The following is a 16,410-nucleotide window of genomic DNA, read 5'->3' on the forward strand; positions in this document are numbered from 1 at the left end:
AAGGCACACTTAACCAGCATGGCTACCACAGCATTCTGCAGCGATACGCCATCCAATCTGGTTAGCACTTCGTGGGACTGTCATTTGTTTTTCAACAGGACAATGACCCAACACACCTCCAGGCTGTGTAAGGGCTATTTGACCAAGAAGGAGAGTAATGGAGTGCTGCATCAGATGACCTGGCCCCCACAACCATCCAACCTCAACCCAATTGAGATGGTTGAGATGAGTTGCACCGCAGAGTGAAGGAAAAGCAGCCAACAAGTGCTCAGCATTTGTGGGAACTCCTTCAAGATTGTTGGAAAAGCATTCCAGGTGAAGCTGGTTGAGAGAATGCCAAGAGTGTACAAAGCTGTCATCAAGGCAAAGGGTGGCTACTTTGAAGAACCACAAATATAAAATATATTTTGAACACTTTCTTTGGTTACTACATGATTCCATGTGTTATTTCATAGTTTTGATGTCTTCACTGTTATTATACAATGTACAAAATAGTGAAAATTAAGAAAAACCCTTGAATGAGTAGGTGTGTCCAAACTTTGGTCTGGTACTGTTGGTGAATCATTTCTATACATTTTCAATTGGATTTTGGTCATTTTAAAGTAAATTGAATGAATTCCCCATGTTTATTTTACTCAAGCGGGATTGGACACCTCACAATAGATTTGATAACGCTGCTGTAGATGATGGATGAGACATGACATGACATCAAATCAAATTGTATTTGTCACATGGGCCGAATACAAATTTGTAGAATTTATAGTGAAATGTTTGCGTTACAAGCCCTTCCCAACAATGCAGATTAAAAAATAACTTCCAATGGGATGTGTGTGGTGTGTTTGTAGGTATATGCCGCCAGATGTAAAATAATAGAATAGAATGGAATAGAACAGAATATAATAACTGTATTTTTTTCAGATGGAACGTCTGAACGAGGTGATGCGTGACATTTTGTAGGCAATAAAGTATTTAGAATGAGTTGAACCAGAGATGTTGAATCCATCCAACCATGTGATGTACACTCGACAGACATGTGAAACTGCATGGCGGTCTTCCCGGTTAAGAAACACACAGACTTGCGCCAGCGCGATAATGCGCAGTTCTGTCGCCAAGGCAACCGTTTCTGTGGATGAAGTCATTGTTACGCTGATAGTTGCTATAGTTACAACCTAGAGAGGGCGCTGCGAAGGGGCTGTCTACGTAATATGACGCAGGGCGGGAGGCGTGCCCGCGATGCGCGCTGCGCAAGGCTGGTTGTTGTTCCCGCAGAGAGGCGAGAAGATGGCGGCCGTGTCAAGCGGAGATGCAGCTGGGTCCGCTGCGGCCGGGATTACGCACTCTACCCGACCGGCCCACGCAGGCATGGGCGCCCAGAACCGAGCACAGCCATCCTCTGGGATCAGCCACTCCAATCGACCTACCCCGGCTGCGGGGTGCATCACCAACCCCGGCCATCCCTTGGCCAGCAGGCCCCCCCCAGCCCGAGTGGGCTACTACGAAATCGAGCGGACCATCGGCAAGGGGAATTTCGCTGTTGTTAAATTGGCAACACACATCATCACCAAAGCAAAGGTACGATGATTAATAAAGGCTTTTTGAACGGGATCAATTACAGGTTGTCAACGATTTGTACTCATTTGACTGTGTTATCGCTGTCACTCTCATCTAGGCTGAAGATTGGGCCTTCGGGCTTTGGAGCGAGTAACGTTACAACGGCTAGTCCGCTTTTGGTCGCAGTGCTCAGTGCGGGGGTGTAAACATGGGGCATCATAAGCAACCATTCGCCTTGTAGTTTTTCCGATTAGTTTTTCACATGATAAAATCAGTTGTAATGTAACAAGGACAGCGGGGGTCACTTGTCGACGGAGAGAAGGGTACCGCTGGGATGAAAGAGGAGAGGGGGACTTCGAGCATAACGTTTGCTATTTGGCTGCGGTAGTTAACTAACGTTACATTTGTTCTATTTGGGATTTCCAATCAGCTAGTTATCTGACCAGCTATTTTTGGCATTATGTATTAGCTAGGTAGGATCACAAGAATCGTGTAATCTATGTCATCAGTAGTTTATACGTATCATTAGCAAGCAAGTATATATATTTGTTAGATTTAAGTGAATGTTCCTTTGGCAATCGTTGACTAGTTAACTAACTGAAAAAACAAGCTGGTTTGACAGGCTGTTAACGTATTGCTGGCTGGCCAGAACTCATCCCTAAAAATGTGTTGACTACCAATGTATTTTGTCACTGAAAAAGTTTGAATGTTTAACATTTTCTCATGGTGTATTCATTTAATATAAGGGGGGTGTATTCAAGAACTGGTATTTTAGTTTGTGCCAGGTTATGTGGCATTTTCATTTGGGTATAGGCAGGGGCTATTGGCTGCCTCAGATATGTCATATCTTATTGATATCCCTTTGAGTGTGCGTATGCTGTTGCATAGTGTGGGCGTCTGTAGGCAGATGCATTGCTGGCAGATAGGCACTGGAGACTACAGATCTTTTTGTTTCAATATTGAAACTAAAAAACAATCATAGTAGTCCCAATTTTTACCTACATATCATTCATCCTTATTGTTGAGAGCCCTTAGCATGAACAGTAGGCTACTTTTTCTTTAATCCACGTTTTGCCTTTACACAAATTATCATTCAGTTATTATTTTCCCATTGATCTTATTGTGAAGCAGTTTTATTTTTTACTCTCAATAATGACCTAGGTGACCAAGGAGTAGAACAGGGCAAATGATAGCCTACCCACTCTGGCCATGCTTTTAAACTTGTGCCAGTGCCACTAAACCTGTGACAACTCCTACTAATAAGACTGTGGAGCTGCAACACGCTCATGGGATCGAACTGAGGCCAGAGTCATTGGAGAGGGATAAACAGAAGGCTACCTGTAAGGGAATCACGATTGTAAAGTGTGTATAAGACAGAAAACTTCTATGTGTGTTGTGTGAGGGAGGCTGACTGTTCTGATAGATTAACTCACATGGTGACATGGAACATGTTCAAAAACATATTAGGCTATAGCCTAAGCAGCTTAAACTAATCTACAGAACTTGTGAAAATGTATTTGTAGGGAACCACATATTAGTGCCTTAAAGTTACATAACGATTCATTGATAAAACACTGACCACTAAAAACTACAATCTCTCGATTGTTAGGCCAAGTTTTTTGTTGAGTGATACTTTTGCACAGGGGGACTCCACACAGGCCATGATATTTTGCATTCTGCTGGTTTGGTAGAATGCATTGCATTAGTGCAATTTGAAAATTACCCTTTCGAGGCAAAGGGCATTGTAATTGCGAGATTGACATTTGAATTCTTTCATTTAATAAATATGTAATTAAATATGCCACACTGAATCACAGGGGGCAGGTCGAAACACATATGAAACATTTGTGGAGATTTAGCTAGCTAGCTAGTTTTTCCTGGGTGATGAACATTGAGTTGTTTTTTTACCTGACATGCATATGGTCTTCTTTTTAGCTGGTTCTTTGTAGAATTTTGACCCGGAGTCATACAAAATCTGGTGTTTTTTTACTACAACGATTAATCCACAGATTTAAAGGGAAACCTTGTTATCTTTAATTCATCTCTCCTTGTTTGTCTTTCAAGCATCCACGTGGGTGTATTTTCCTCATATCCGATAAGGAGAGGACTTGCAGCTTGTGGAGTATCTAAAAAATAACCAAGTTCCATTTTAGCACTTGGCATCGCAGATGCGCAAGAATGGTGTGGGTGAAATGATTGAGTAACATGTATGTGTACATTTATTTTGCGACGCTCGTGCATGTAACATGGCGAGTGTGGTTTGCATGTAATGTTTGGAGGAAGTAGCTGGTCCAAATATTATTGTTTTGGGTTTGTCATTAAATGTACCACCACCCAAAACATGTTTTGGTCCCCTGTTTTTTACCCCTCCCATTGCATCTTATGAAGGATGATATATTTTTGACATTTGACAGCCAACATGCTTCAGGTTCACCTGGTTTCTTTGTACAATTTAAATGGCACTAGCTAATGTTTTTGAAAATAGATGCGCAACCACATGAAACCAGTGCATTGGTGCTGCCTTCTCACCAACTCAAGGTTACAAATGCTGATATTTCTGGTCATGTTTATGAAATTGAAAGTCCTAACAGGGGCATGTTATGCAACCAAATAGATGCTGACTATCCTGATTCAAGAGCAATTGCATGATAATGGAATAATAAACATAAAAAGTTGCCTCTTCAGGCTACATCAACTAATTTCTACTGAATTCAAACAGTAGCCTATCTATTAATATTGCTCATATACATTGACATGACACCCTCCCTAGCAGTCAGTTAGCCTACGTAGAAGTGAGCCATTTCAGCATATTTGGACTAGTCTTCTCCGCCAGTATTAGTCATGCCTAATCAGTGGTGTGAAAGACCAGAGCTATAGCTCAGTGCTTCTGTCTGCAACATCAGCCAGGGAGAAGGGGATTGTGGAGCCGGGGTGTTAGACTAAGCCAGGGAGAAGGGGATTGTGGAGCCGGGGTGTTAGACTAAGCCAGGGAGAAGGGGATTGTGGAGCCGACGTGTTAGACTAAGCCAGGGAGAAGGGGATTGTGGAGCCGGGGTGTTAGACTAAGCCAGGCGTCACAGCTCTGGAAGAGGGACACTCCAAGAGCCGCTAGGCCAGACCTGACACGCTCGGGACGAGGTCAACAACAAAACACACACACACCCCTGAATAAAAAAAAGTGTTTATAAACCTAAATATGTCTGCCAACTGCCTAGCTCCCTCCCCCCCAGCCTCCTTATCAGAAGACTTGGCACCACCTTTTGGCTCCACTACAGTCAGACAGGTATGGTTAAAGATGACAGCGTGCTATGGCTTGTCTGCGGTGCATCGCACTGTCTCCTCACGTTACACTGTCTCTATCCAGACTTCCTCCCCTACTGCCTCCTCCTCAGTTTAGATTTGCATTGAGGAGGAGGAGCAGTAGCCGCAATGTCCAGGCAACGTTAGATAACGGGCCTAACGCACGTGTCACGCTGTGATTTAATTTGTATGAATAATGGTGTTGCTGCTTGACCAATTGTGGTGTTGCTGCTTGACCTACCTTCATGCCCCATAGTTATTGGGTTATGCACAGAGAGAATCTGTACGTCAATCCTCTCATGTTCTTGTTGGTGTGCGTTCAGTATTAGCCCTAGTAGAATCTGGCCTAGGTCTAATTCGTCATTTTTAAAATCCAAAACCAGTAGTTTCTGACAGGCAATTTCATACTACTTATTTATAGTTTGTAGCTATATGACTTCATATCTGAGTAGGCTCTTTGGTAGTAGGCTAGCTAGATTATAGTGAAAAAACATTATCACACGTATACAGTAGACCAGGCATACTCAACTGGCAACCCGGACCCAGAACAGGGTCAAAGTAAATAGAAATAGCCCTGGTATCATATAAACACACATAAGACATGGGAAAATGTGTGGAATTGCAGGAAATTAGCTTAAATCAGCAAAAATCCCCGACCCACGCAAAATGTGTAGAATTGCGGGAAATTGGCTTTAAAACTGCACAATTTTCTTTCTGCCATAAAATGGGCTGTGAACAGTTTGGGGTTGCAAGGTGTGGGTTTGTTATTACGCCGATAATTGACAATAATCATCCCGATCTTTGCCACCTAGGAAATTTGTATGACCGGACGTTCTCAAATAGTCCTTGAGTACCCCTGCAGTAGACTATTCCTTCAGCTATTTAATTAAACATTAGGTTTTTCATTTTTGATAGTCACAGAGTTCATACCATTGTCCAAACTTACCCCCTTTTTACCAAAGAATGGTTCCTAGTAGGAGTCCCCTTAATGGTGACTTTCACCTACATTCAGGTCTTACTGAATGTATGGTCTGGGTCCATGCGGTATAACACCGTCTCATCAGCTATATTTAGCCTCTTGACTAATAGGCCCACGGCATCGCCTGTCCGCATGTGCCAGTCCAGTCAGCCCCCCCGCACCCCCTCGAGTCAGTTGGCAACGTTGACGTACACGTTAGAGTCACTTAACGTTAGTGTGCTATCGACGTCACGCTCCCCGGGAAAGGTAATTCCATTGGAATCTTGTTGGTATCCATAGAGATGGAGGACAACAGAGACTTGATGCTCGTCATGACCCCTCTCCATGTATGGAGCTCAGCTGCCACGAGGGTACCACACTCATTGGCTGATCTCAAGATCCAATGCAAACACTGTCTACAGAAAAACTCTTCTCATTTTAAATGGAGGTGCCACGTATTATGTGATGGAGGTTTTAGTTTAAGTGGGTGGTTTCATCAGATGAAGGTTTTGGCCTATGTGACCGTGGACATTGAAGCAATAAGGAACTAGAGACTGTGCTATATCATGAATAGGCTATCATGATTATACCCACAACTGGGACGTGGACTCAGCCAATCAGCATCCAGAACTGGAACTACCCATTTTTATGATCCTGATTATCCTCTGGGTTGTGTCTGTTAGTGTTTTACGCCTCTTTACTTATCGGTTTTGCTCGTTTGCTTTGATTTTTTAGAAAGACTGAGTTGTGTTCTTGATTTTCCCCATTGTCCATTTAGGGTACTGGCTGCCTCGTTGATGAATGAGAACTATTCATGGTTAAAATAGCACATGCACTCCTGATGCGCATGCACATGAGTAGGCTGTTACTTTGGAACACATACATTGTGGCAGACGTTTGTGTGCATATAGCACATTTTATGTTTAGGTTTACAATATATCACAAACTTTTTCGGCATATTTCAGACGCATGCAGGAATATCTGAACTTGGACCTTATGAGCTGAGTCACCCACATGCGTGACACCCACGCACACACAGAACAGTCTTTCTCTCCCTGGAGGAGTGTGCAAAGCCTTCGGCTCCGCTGTGTGGTTGAAGGGCGGGGTGACCGTTTGTTGGTAGCTAGCACGTGTTGATACGACGAGGCCACAGCCGCCACCATACTGGTTTTCCCCCCAGGTTAAAGTCTGAGTCTCTTGTTACTGGTAACCTTGCACCGAGTCTGGAGATGAATTGAACTTTCACCCTGTGTGGTGACCCAGTCTCCATGATGATGACAGAACGTTGAGCAGCAGGGGTGAGGACCTCCTGCACGCAGCGCTGCGTAGTGTTGCCGCTGAAAGGATCAAGCAAAGGAAACTAACAACATGGGTTGAATAAACGATGCAGGCTTATTTGTGTGATCGTGTGATGCTTATAGCACACCTGAATAGAAGGGCAACCCTCTACAACAGGGAAGCCAGCGGGAAAAGCTGATCGAAATAATAAAGTTATTATAACCGGTTTATAGCTTAACCAGTTCTTGTTAAGTGGTTGTGATAACGCCATTTCAACTGACCTTTAGCCGGAAATGTGAATGTTTTTGATGTCAGTATTGGCAAAGATTATACTTTTCCCCCCCATACTAGAACAATGTCAAACTGATCATCTCTTGCTCTCAAACAGCAGAATACAAGGCATGCAACACGGTCACTCGCATGCACACGCTTGGTAGCACTCTGTGTACCCAAACCAACCCTGTCCACAATCCCACTCATCCTGACTGTCATATGTTAAGATGCACAGTGTGTTTCTGTGTGTGTGTAGGCTATGTTTGTATGAGTGTGTGTTTTGAGTGTCTCTGTGTGTTTCTGTGTATATATCCAGGCTGTATCACAACCGGTCGTGATTGGGAGTCCCATAAGCCGGCGCACAATTGGCCCAGCGTCGTCCGGGTTTAGCCGGTGTAGGCCGTCATTGTAAATAAGAATTTGTTCTTAACTGACTTGCCTAGTTAAATAAAGGTTAAATAAATAAATAAATGTTTGTGTGTAGGGGGAGGGGGAGTCTTGGTCTCCTCTCAGATGAGGACACAGCGCTGGTCTCTGTCGGTTAGCATTGCTCCTGAGTCATGCGGCTTTGGGCCTCACTGACTGACTGACTGCAGTAAAGATGAAATAACTTTGACTATTCTCATTGCAGACAGCTGAGATGGTATCTTCATGGCTGTCTTTTAAAACGCTCTCACCTGTTAGCCAATGTTCCTTCAAATTTCTTTCAGCACTGAGACAATTTCTAGTCTGCTGAGCGCAAACTAGAAACATTGAAAATTCTGTGCAACTTCCAGCGTGCATTTTCTGTGAACACTGAGGCTGTACTTGCTTTAAGTTAGTTTTAACAGTGGCCATGTTGGTGACTGTGGCTATTTGATCATAACGTAGGCCTACCATCAAAAACAATGGAGAAAATTAATCCCATAACATTTTAACATGGAAATAGAACAGCTATCATTCAGCCTACAGTTGCAGCCAATGTGTGGTGTTCAATATAGGCCTACATTCCATGGGACTTTGGTTAAAAAAACATGCAGGGCTTAACATTAACCTGTTTATCCGCTTGTCCTTCAGACAAGGAGGTGACTGAAAATGTTGCTGTTTGATGCAAGAATCCACTTTACAAAATAAAAGGCATTATTATTCCCATACCATTATTAAAGAGAAACTAGCAAAGGATATAAACAAAATGTGCACACGTGGCTACATGCTGCTCTCGCTTTCATCTCAAAACAAGCGCATCTACTCAACCGCTCATGCTGTAAGCACAGTCCAGTTCAAAGTAAATGGCACAGATCCATATATGGCATGGGTCTATTTGCATATAGGCCTACTGCAGCTCTGATTGTTTATGCCGCACAGATCTGTGTACAGTACGGGCTGAGTAGTCCGTGTCAATGCAATAGAATTGTATTTATTCAGACCCTTTGACCTTTTCCACATTTTGTTACGTTCCAGCCTTAATCTAAAATGTATTAAAACACAAAATAACTATAACAAGGCTATGTACAGGGGGTACCGGTACCGAGTCAATGTGCAAGGGGACAGGTTATTCGAGGTAATTTGTACACATTGAGGGGTTGAAGTGACTATGCATAGATAATAAACAGCGGGGGTGGGGGTCAGTCAATGTAAATAGTCCGGTGGCCATTTGATTAATTGTTCAGCAGTCTTATGGCTTGGTGGTAGAAGCTGTTAAGGAGCCTTTTGGATCTAGACTTAGCTCTCCGATACCGCTTGCCGTGCGGTAGCAGAGAGAACAGTCTATGATTGGAGTCTTTGACATTTTTTGGGCTTTCCTTTGACACTGCCTCTTATATAGGTCCTTGATGGCAGGAAGCTTGGCCCCAGTGATGTACTGGGCCGTACGCACTACCCTCTGTAGCGCCTTATGGTCAGATGCCGAGCAGTTGCCATACTAGGCGGTGATGCAACCGGTCAGGATGATCTCTGGTGCAACTGTAGAACTTTTTGAGGATCTGGGGACTAATGCCAAATCTTTTCAGTCTTCTGAGGAGTAAAATGTGTTTTTGTGCCCTCTTCACGACTGTCTTGGTGTGTTTGGACCATGATAGTTTGTTGGTGATGTGGACACCAAGGAACTTAACTCTCGACCCGCTCCACTACAGCCACTTCGATGTTAATGGGGGCCTGTTCGGCCCTCCTTTTCCTGTAGTCCACGATCAGCTCCTTTGTCTTGCTCACATTGAGGGAGAGGTTGGCACCATACTGCCAGGTCTCTGACCTCCTCCCTATAAGCTGTCTCGTTGTTGGTGATGAGGCCCAACACTGTTGTGTAGTCAGCAAACTTAATGATGGTGTTGGAGTCGTGTTTGCCCACGCAGTCGTGGGTGAACAGGGAGTACAGGAGGGGACTAAACACACACCCCTGAGGGGCCCCAGTGTGCCCCAATGTTATTGCCTATCCTTACCACCTGGAACCGGCCCGTCAGGAAGTCCAGGATCCAGTTGCAGAGGGAGGTGTTTAGTCCCAGCGTCCTTAGCTTAGTTATGAGCTTTGTGGGCACTATGGTGTTGAACGCTGAGCTGTAGTCAATGAACAGCATTCTCACGTAGGTGTTCCTTTTGCAATTGAGATTTCGTCATCTGTGGATCTGTTGGGGCAATATGCGAATTGGAGTGGGTCTAGGGTATCCGGGAGGATGCTGTTAATATGAACCATGCTTTCTGAATGTTGACCTGTTTAAAGGTCGCGCTCACATCGGCTGTCGTCTCAGTCGTCCGGAACAGCTGGTGCTCTCATGCATGCTTCAGTGTTGCTTGCCTCAAAGCAAACATTAAAAGCGTTTAGCTCCTGGTAGGCTCGCGTCACTGGGCAGCTCTTGTCTGGGTTTCCCTTTGTAGTCCGTAATAGTTTAAGCCCTGCCACATCTGACGACCGCCAGAGCCGGTGTAGTTGGATTCAATTGAAATCCTGTTTTGATGCTTTGCTTGTTTGATGATTTGTCTGAGGGCATAGCGGGATTTCTTGTTCGCCTGCCCGGCACACAACAGTTCGCCTGCCCGGCACACAGGGCTGCTGAATCGGATGCACCTACCGTCATCTGCCAGAGACTAATAAAACAAATAGGAACACAAGTCTTTATTGTTGGATTTTTTATGGAAATGTTCACGATCGACCGGTTGGTGACCACTGCTCTAGAAAGTTGAGTGAAGTTCAAGCTCATGCTTCTCTCTGTGGGCTGATATTTCTGCCCCGGATATTTCTGCTAGCATTAAACTTATCTTTATAAAAAACAATCAACCTTAACATAATCACTAGTTAACTACACATGGTTGATGATATTACTAGTTTATCTAGCGTGTCCTGCGTTGCATATAATCGATGCGGTGCCTGTTAATTTCTCATCAAATCACAGCCTACTTCTCCAAACGGGTGATGATTTAACAAGCGCATTCACGAAAAAAGCACTCGTTGCACCAATGTGTACCTACCCATAAACATCATTGCATTTCTTTGAAATCAATAAGCAATTATATATTTTTAAACCTGCATATTTAGTTAATATTGCCTGCTAACATGACTTTCTTTTAACTAGGGAAATTGTCACTTCTCTTGCGTTCCGTGCAAGCAGTCAGGGTATATGCAGCAGTTGGGTCGACAAGGGATGCCTTGGCGAATTGTGTGAAGACCATTTATTCCTAACAAAGACCGTAATTAATTTGCCAGAATTGTACATAATTATGACAACGTTGAAGGTTGTACAATGTAACAGCAATATTTAGACTTAGGGTTGCCATCCGTTAGATAAAATACGGAACGGTTCCGTATTTCACTGAAAGAATAAATGTTTTGTTTTCAAAATGATAGTTTCCCGGATTTGACCATATTAATGACCTAAGGCTCGTATTTCTGTGTGTTATTATGTTATAATTAAGTCTATGATTTGATGGAGCAGTCTGACTGAGCGGTGGTAGGCAGCAGCAGGCTCGTAAGCATTCATTCAAACAGCACTTTCGTGTGCTTCAAGCATTGAGCTGTTTATGACTTCAAGCCTATCAACTCCTGAGATTAGGCTGGTGTAACCAATGTGAAATGGCTAGCTAGTTAGCGGGGTGCGCGCTAAAAGCGTTTCAATCGGTGACGGCACTCGCTCTGAGACCTTGAAGTAGTTGTTCCCCTTGCTGTGCAAGGGCCGCGGAATTTGTGGAGCAATGGATAATGATGCTTCGATGGTGGCTGTTTTCGATGTGTTCCTAGTTCGAGCGAGGAGAGGGGCAAAAGCTATACTGTTACACTGGCAATACTGAAGTGCCTATAAGAACATCCAATAGTCAAAGGTATATGAAATACAAATGGTATAGAGATAAATCGTTCTATAATTCCAATAATAACTACAACCTAAAACTTCTTACCTGGGAATATTGAAGACTCATGTTTAAAGGAACCACCAGGGTGCCTCCCGGGTGGCGCAGTGGTCTAAGGCACTGCATTGCAGTGCTAGCTGTGCCACCAGAGACTCTGGGTTCAAGCCCAGGCTCTGTCGCAGCCGGCCGCAACCGGGGGGTCCATGGGGCGACGCACAATTGGTCCAGCGTCGTCCGGGTTAGGGAGGGTTTGGCCGGTAGGGATATCCTTGTCTCATCGCGCATCGGTCTTTTTTGGTCCTCCAATAATTGGTATCGGCGTTGAAAAATCATAATCGGTCGACCTCTACCACCTATCAGTAGCACTGTCAAAGCTGTACAAAACAGTTGCCAAACAAGCCGCGTTGGTGAAAATAGACCAATTTATTAAGGTGAGGCACATGGGCTACTAACGGCTTCCTACATTTCTCCCTTGCATATTACATTATTTATGCAGCAGCATACAAGACATTTTTGGACTCACCTTGTGAAGGTGGCACAGCGGTCCTTTGTGGGCAAATTTTGTCATCAAACTTTCATCAAAGTCTGGCATTCTCTGAATTTTTGGTGGGAACTCTTGGAAAAGAAAATCACAGCCATTCCATTGAATAGCAGGCTAATGTTAGTGGTTTCTTTGCAACACTTGCATTCCAAACGACTCATTGTTGAACTTGCGATTTCCAACTTGTTGGGTAATCTTTATGGCAGATGAGCACCGATATGTTTTATCTATAATTTCTCCTCGTTATTTATTTTAATTTGACAAGGATTAAAAAGGATTTGCCAGTAGATTGTCGACTTGATGACTGCTAGCTAAGACTTTGAAAGTTAGATGTTGACATGATCAGTCCAATCAAAGCTACTGTAGATATAATGTGATTTGATGTCATTTTATCTGTGGCCAATGACCTTGAGCCTTCTTGGATGGGCACTAATAATCTAAGTCTATAGCAGAACCCAAAGGGCTCAAATTCTTGATGTCTACCCTTACTAAAGGCGGGTGACGTAGTGTCCACATGAGTGACAGAACACTGAGCCAATCACGGTGCAATGTTGAGCCAATCACGGTGCAATGCTCCTATTTTCAGCTGGCCTGCCCCACCACCACAGAAAGCACTGAGCTAGGCTGAAACACCTGCATTTTGGAGCTGCCTGTTTGCATGCAGATTTATTAACTCAATTATATATACACAACCGTTCAAAAGTTTGGGCTCACTTAGAAATTTCCTTGTTTTTGTCCATTAAAATAACATCAAATTGATCAGAAATACAGTGTAGACATTGTTAATGTTGTAAATTACTATTGTAGCTGGAAACCGCTGATTTTTAATGGAATATCTACGTAGGCGTACAGAGGCCCATTATCAGCAACCATCACTCCTGTGTTCCAATGGCACGTTGTGTTACCTAATCCAAGTTTGTCATTTTAAAAGGCTAATTGATCATTAGAAAACCCTTTTGCAATTGTTAGCATAGCTGAAAACTGTTGTGCTAATTAAAGAAGCAATATAACTTGCCTTCTTCAGACTAGTTGAGTATCTGGAGCATCCAGCATTTGTGGGTTCGATTACAGGCTCAAAATGGCCAGAAACAAAGACTTTTCTTCTGAAACTCGTCAGTCTATTCTTGTTCAGAGAAATTAAGGCTATTCCATGCGAGAAATTGCCAAGAAACTGAAGATCTCATACAACGCTGTGTACTACTCCCTTCACAGAACAGCGCAAACTGGCTCTAACCAGAATAGAATGAGGAGTGGGAGTCCCCGGTGCACAACTGAGCAAGAGGACAAGTACATTAGTGTGTCTAGTTTGAGAAACAGACGCTTCACAAGTCCTCAACTGGCAGCTTCATTAAATAGTACCCGAAAAACAGCAGTCTCAACGCCAACAGTGAAGAGGCGACTCCAGGATGCTGGCCTTCTAGGCAGAGTTGCAAAGAAAAAGCCATATCTCAGACTGGCCAATAAAAAGAAAAGATTAAGATGGGCAAAAGAACACAGACACTGGACAGAGGAAGATTGGAAAAAACTTATGGACAGACAAATCTAAGTTTGAGGGGTTCGGATTACAAAGAAGAACATTCGTGAGACTCAGAAAAAATGAAAAGATGCTAGAGGAGTGCTTGACGCCATCTGTCAAGCATGGTGGAGGCAATGTGATGGTCTGGGGGTGCTTTGGTGGTGGTAAAGTGAGATATTTGTACAGGGTAAAAAGGATCTTGAAGAAGTAAGGCTATCACTCTATTTTGCAACGCCATGCCATACCCTGTGGATGGCGCTTAATTGGAGCCAATTTCCTCCTACAACAGGACAATGACCCAAAGCACAGCTCCAAACTATGCAAGAACTATTTAGGGAAGAAGCAGTCAGCTGGTATTCTGTCTATAATGGAGTGGCCAGCACAGTCACCGGATCTCAACCCTATTGAGCTGTTGTGGGAGCAGCTTGACCGTATGGTACGTAAGAAGTGCCCATCAAGCCAATCCAACTGGTGGGAGGTGCTTCAGGAAGCATGGGGTGACATCTCTTCAGATTACCTCAACAAATTGACAACTAGAATGCCAAAGGTCTGCAAGGCTGTAATTGCTGCAAATGGAGTATTCTTTGACGAAAGCAAAGTTTGAAAAACACAATTATTATTTCAATTAAAAATAAATATTTATAACCTTGTCAACGTCTTCACAATATTTCCTATTCATTTTGCAACTCATTTCATGTATGTTTCCCTGAAAAACAAGGACATTTCTAAGAAGACCCAGAACTTTTGAACGGTAGTGTATATTTCTTTACATTGTTTGCAAACTGATATGTGACGTGTATCCCACATGATATTATTATAGGCAAGGCTAAATCCACAAAACCAGTCTGTTTCATTTAGTTTGTGTTAACCTCCTTGTTCTATTGTAACTTTTTATACATCATTTGTATTCCGTCTTCGATATCCAGATTTACGTTTTTGTTTTTCATATTCGACTCGCTGAGCTCTCCATGGTCATCCGCTGTTATATAAAGCATGAAAGGAATTTCATGATGACAGTCGTCATTTGTATATGAAACTTGAAAATTCCTCTTGTCCGCATTCCGTTGGTGTAATTGTCAGCAGCACAGTCGTGTTGTTTAGAGTGCCTTGCCCCAAATAATCTGGCTGTGTTGTAGGCCTATTTCTCTCTCCTGTTCATTTTGTTCCTGGTTGCTAAGTCTCAGCAGTGGCGCGGTGCTATGGTTAGGTCAACAGTCTTGTGATCGCGGGGGCTATGTGACACTTCAGCTTAACTGTCTCTCTTCTATATCCATATCTTTCAATGGAAAATTCCAAAGTAATGCAGGCCAGACACGTCACCCCTCCAAGTAGATTACTGTAACTATAACTGTACATGGCAAGACCCAGCCAGTAGTTCCAACTACAACTGGCTGTTGAATTAAGTGTGTGAGGAAATGAGTTGTGCTAGTCATTATGATAGTGTGTCCAAACTCCTCTATTTGTGCTCAGTTTATCAGGCTTGCCAAATGATGTTCTCTCAAACATCCTGCAGGCGCCAGCTTTTATAGGCCAGCATAGCTCTCTCTTCCAGTTTTGATTTCGGACCCGATTTCCTTATTTTGAGTCCATTTGCATGGAGAGGGACTTGATGTTCCCAAAGCATTTGGTTTTGTGGCGTGAGACCGGGACTGTGAACTCAATGCCTCATGACCTTTCTCCCTCATTTGGGCCTTTCTGTTTTTACTGTGTAATACCAGTTTGTGTGTGTGGTGTTCATTCTGTGTGTGTGTGTGTGTGTGTGTGTGTGTGTGTGTGTGTGTGTGGTGTTCATTCTGTGTGTGTGGTGTTCATTCTTTGTGTGTGGTGTTCATTCTTTGTGTGTGTGTGTGTGTGTGTGTGTGTGTGTGTGGTGTTCATTCTGTGTGTGTGGTGTTCATTCTGTGTGTGTGGTGTTCATTCTTTGTGTGTGTGTGTGTGTGTGTGGTGTTCATTCTGTGTGTGTGTGGTGTTCATTCTGTGTGTGTGGTGTTCATTCTGTGTGTGTGTGTGTGTGTGTGTGGTGTTCATTCTGTGTGTGTGGTGTTCATTCTTTGTGTGTGGTGTTCATTCTTTGTGTGTGTGTGTGTGTGTGTGTGTGCGTGGTGTTCATTCTGTGTGTGTGGTGTTCATTCTGTGTGTGTGGTGTTCATTCTTTGTGTGTGTGTGTGTGTGTGTGTGTGTGTGGTGTTCATTCTGTGTGTGTGTGGTGTTCATTCTGTGTGTGTGGTGTTCATTCTGTGTGTGTGTGTGTGGTGTTCATTCTGTGTGTGTGTGTGTGTGGTCATTCTGTATGTGTGTGTGGTCATTCTGTGTGTAGTGTGTGGTGTTCATTCTGTGTATGTGTAGTGTGTGGTGGTCATTCTGTGTGTGGTGTTCACTGTGTGTGTAGTGTGGTGGTTATTCTGTGTGTGTGTGTGTAGTGTGGTGGTCATTCTCTGTGTGTGTGTGGTGTTCGTTTGTGTGTGTGCGTGTGGTCATTCTGTGTGTAGTGTGTGGTGTTCATTCTGTGTGTATTGTGTGTGTGTGTTTTTCAAGTGTGTCCCTGCTCCAGATGCTGGGCCTCGTACCCACAGTGGGGTGGAGGGGTGCTAGAACACCGTGTGCCTGGCTCTTCCTTTTCCTGTCCGCTAGCCGGAAATGGGCCCGCAGCTTGCTCTCAGATGGCCACCTTTCTATTATCTC

The 16,410-nt window shown here is 43.7% G+C and overlaps 1 protein-coding gene across 4 annotated transcripts in view; it reads left to right on the forward strand.

Moving 5' to 3' along the window:
- Positions 1-1,230: 1,230 nt before the first annotated feature.
- Positions 1,231-16,410, forward strand: part of LOC139549022 (serine/threonine-protein kinase SIK3 homolog) — a 41,273-nt gene continuing 26,093 nt past the window's right edge. For 3 of the 4 annotated variants that reach the window (XM_071359065.1, XM_071359068.1, XM_071359069.1), the window contains exon 1: positions 1,247-1,572. In XM_071359065.1, coding sequence (XP_071215166.1) covers positions 1,282-1,572 — 291 coding nt within the window. In that variant the 5' untranslated portion in view covers positions 1,247-1,281. Of the gene's footprint in view, positions 1,573-16,410 lie in introns of all 4 variants that reach the window. The other variant, XM_071359066.1, reaches the window with a different exon arrangement.

Source organism: Salvelinus alpinus, chromosome 22 (assembly GCF_045679555.1).
Source record: "Salvelinus alpinus chromosome 22, SLU_Salpinus.1, whole genome shotgun sequence".
NCBI classification, from domain to species: Eukaryota; Metazoa; Chordata; class Actinopteri; order Salmoniformes; family Salmonidae; genus Salvelinus; species Salvelinus alpinus.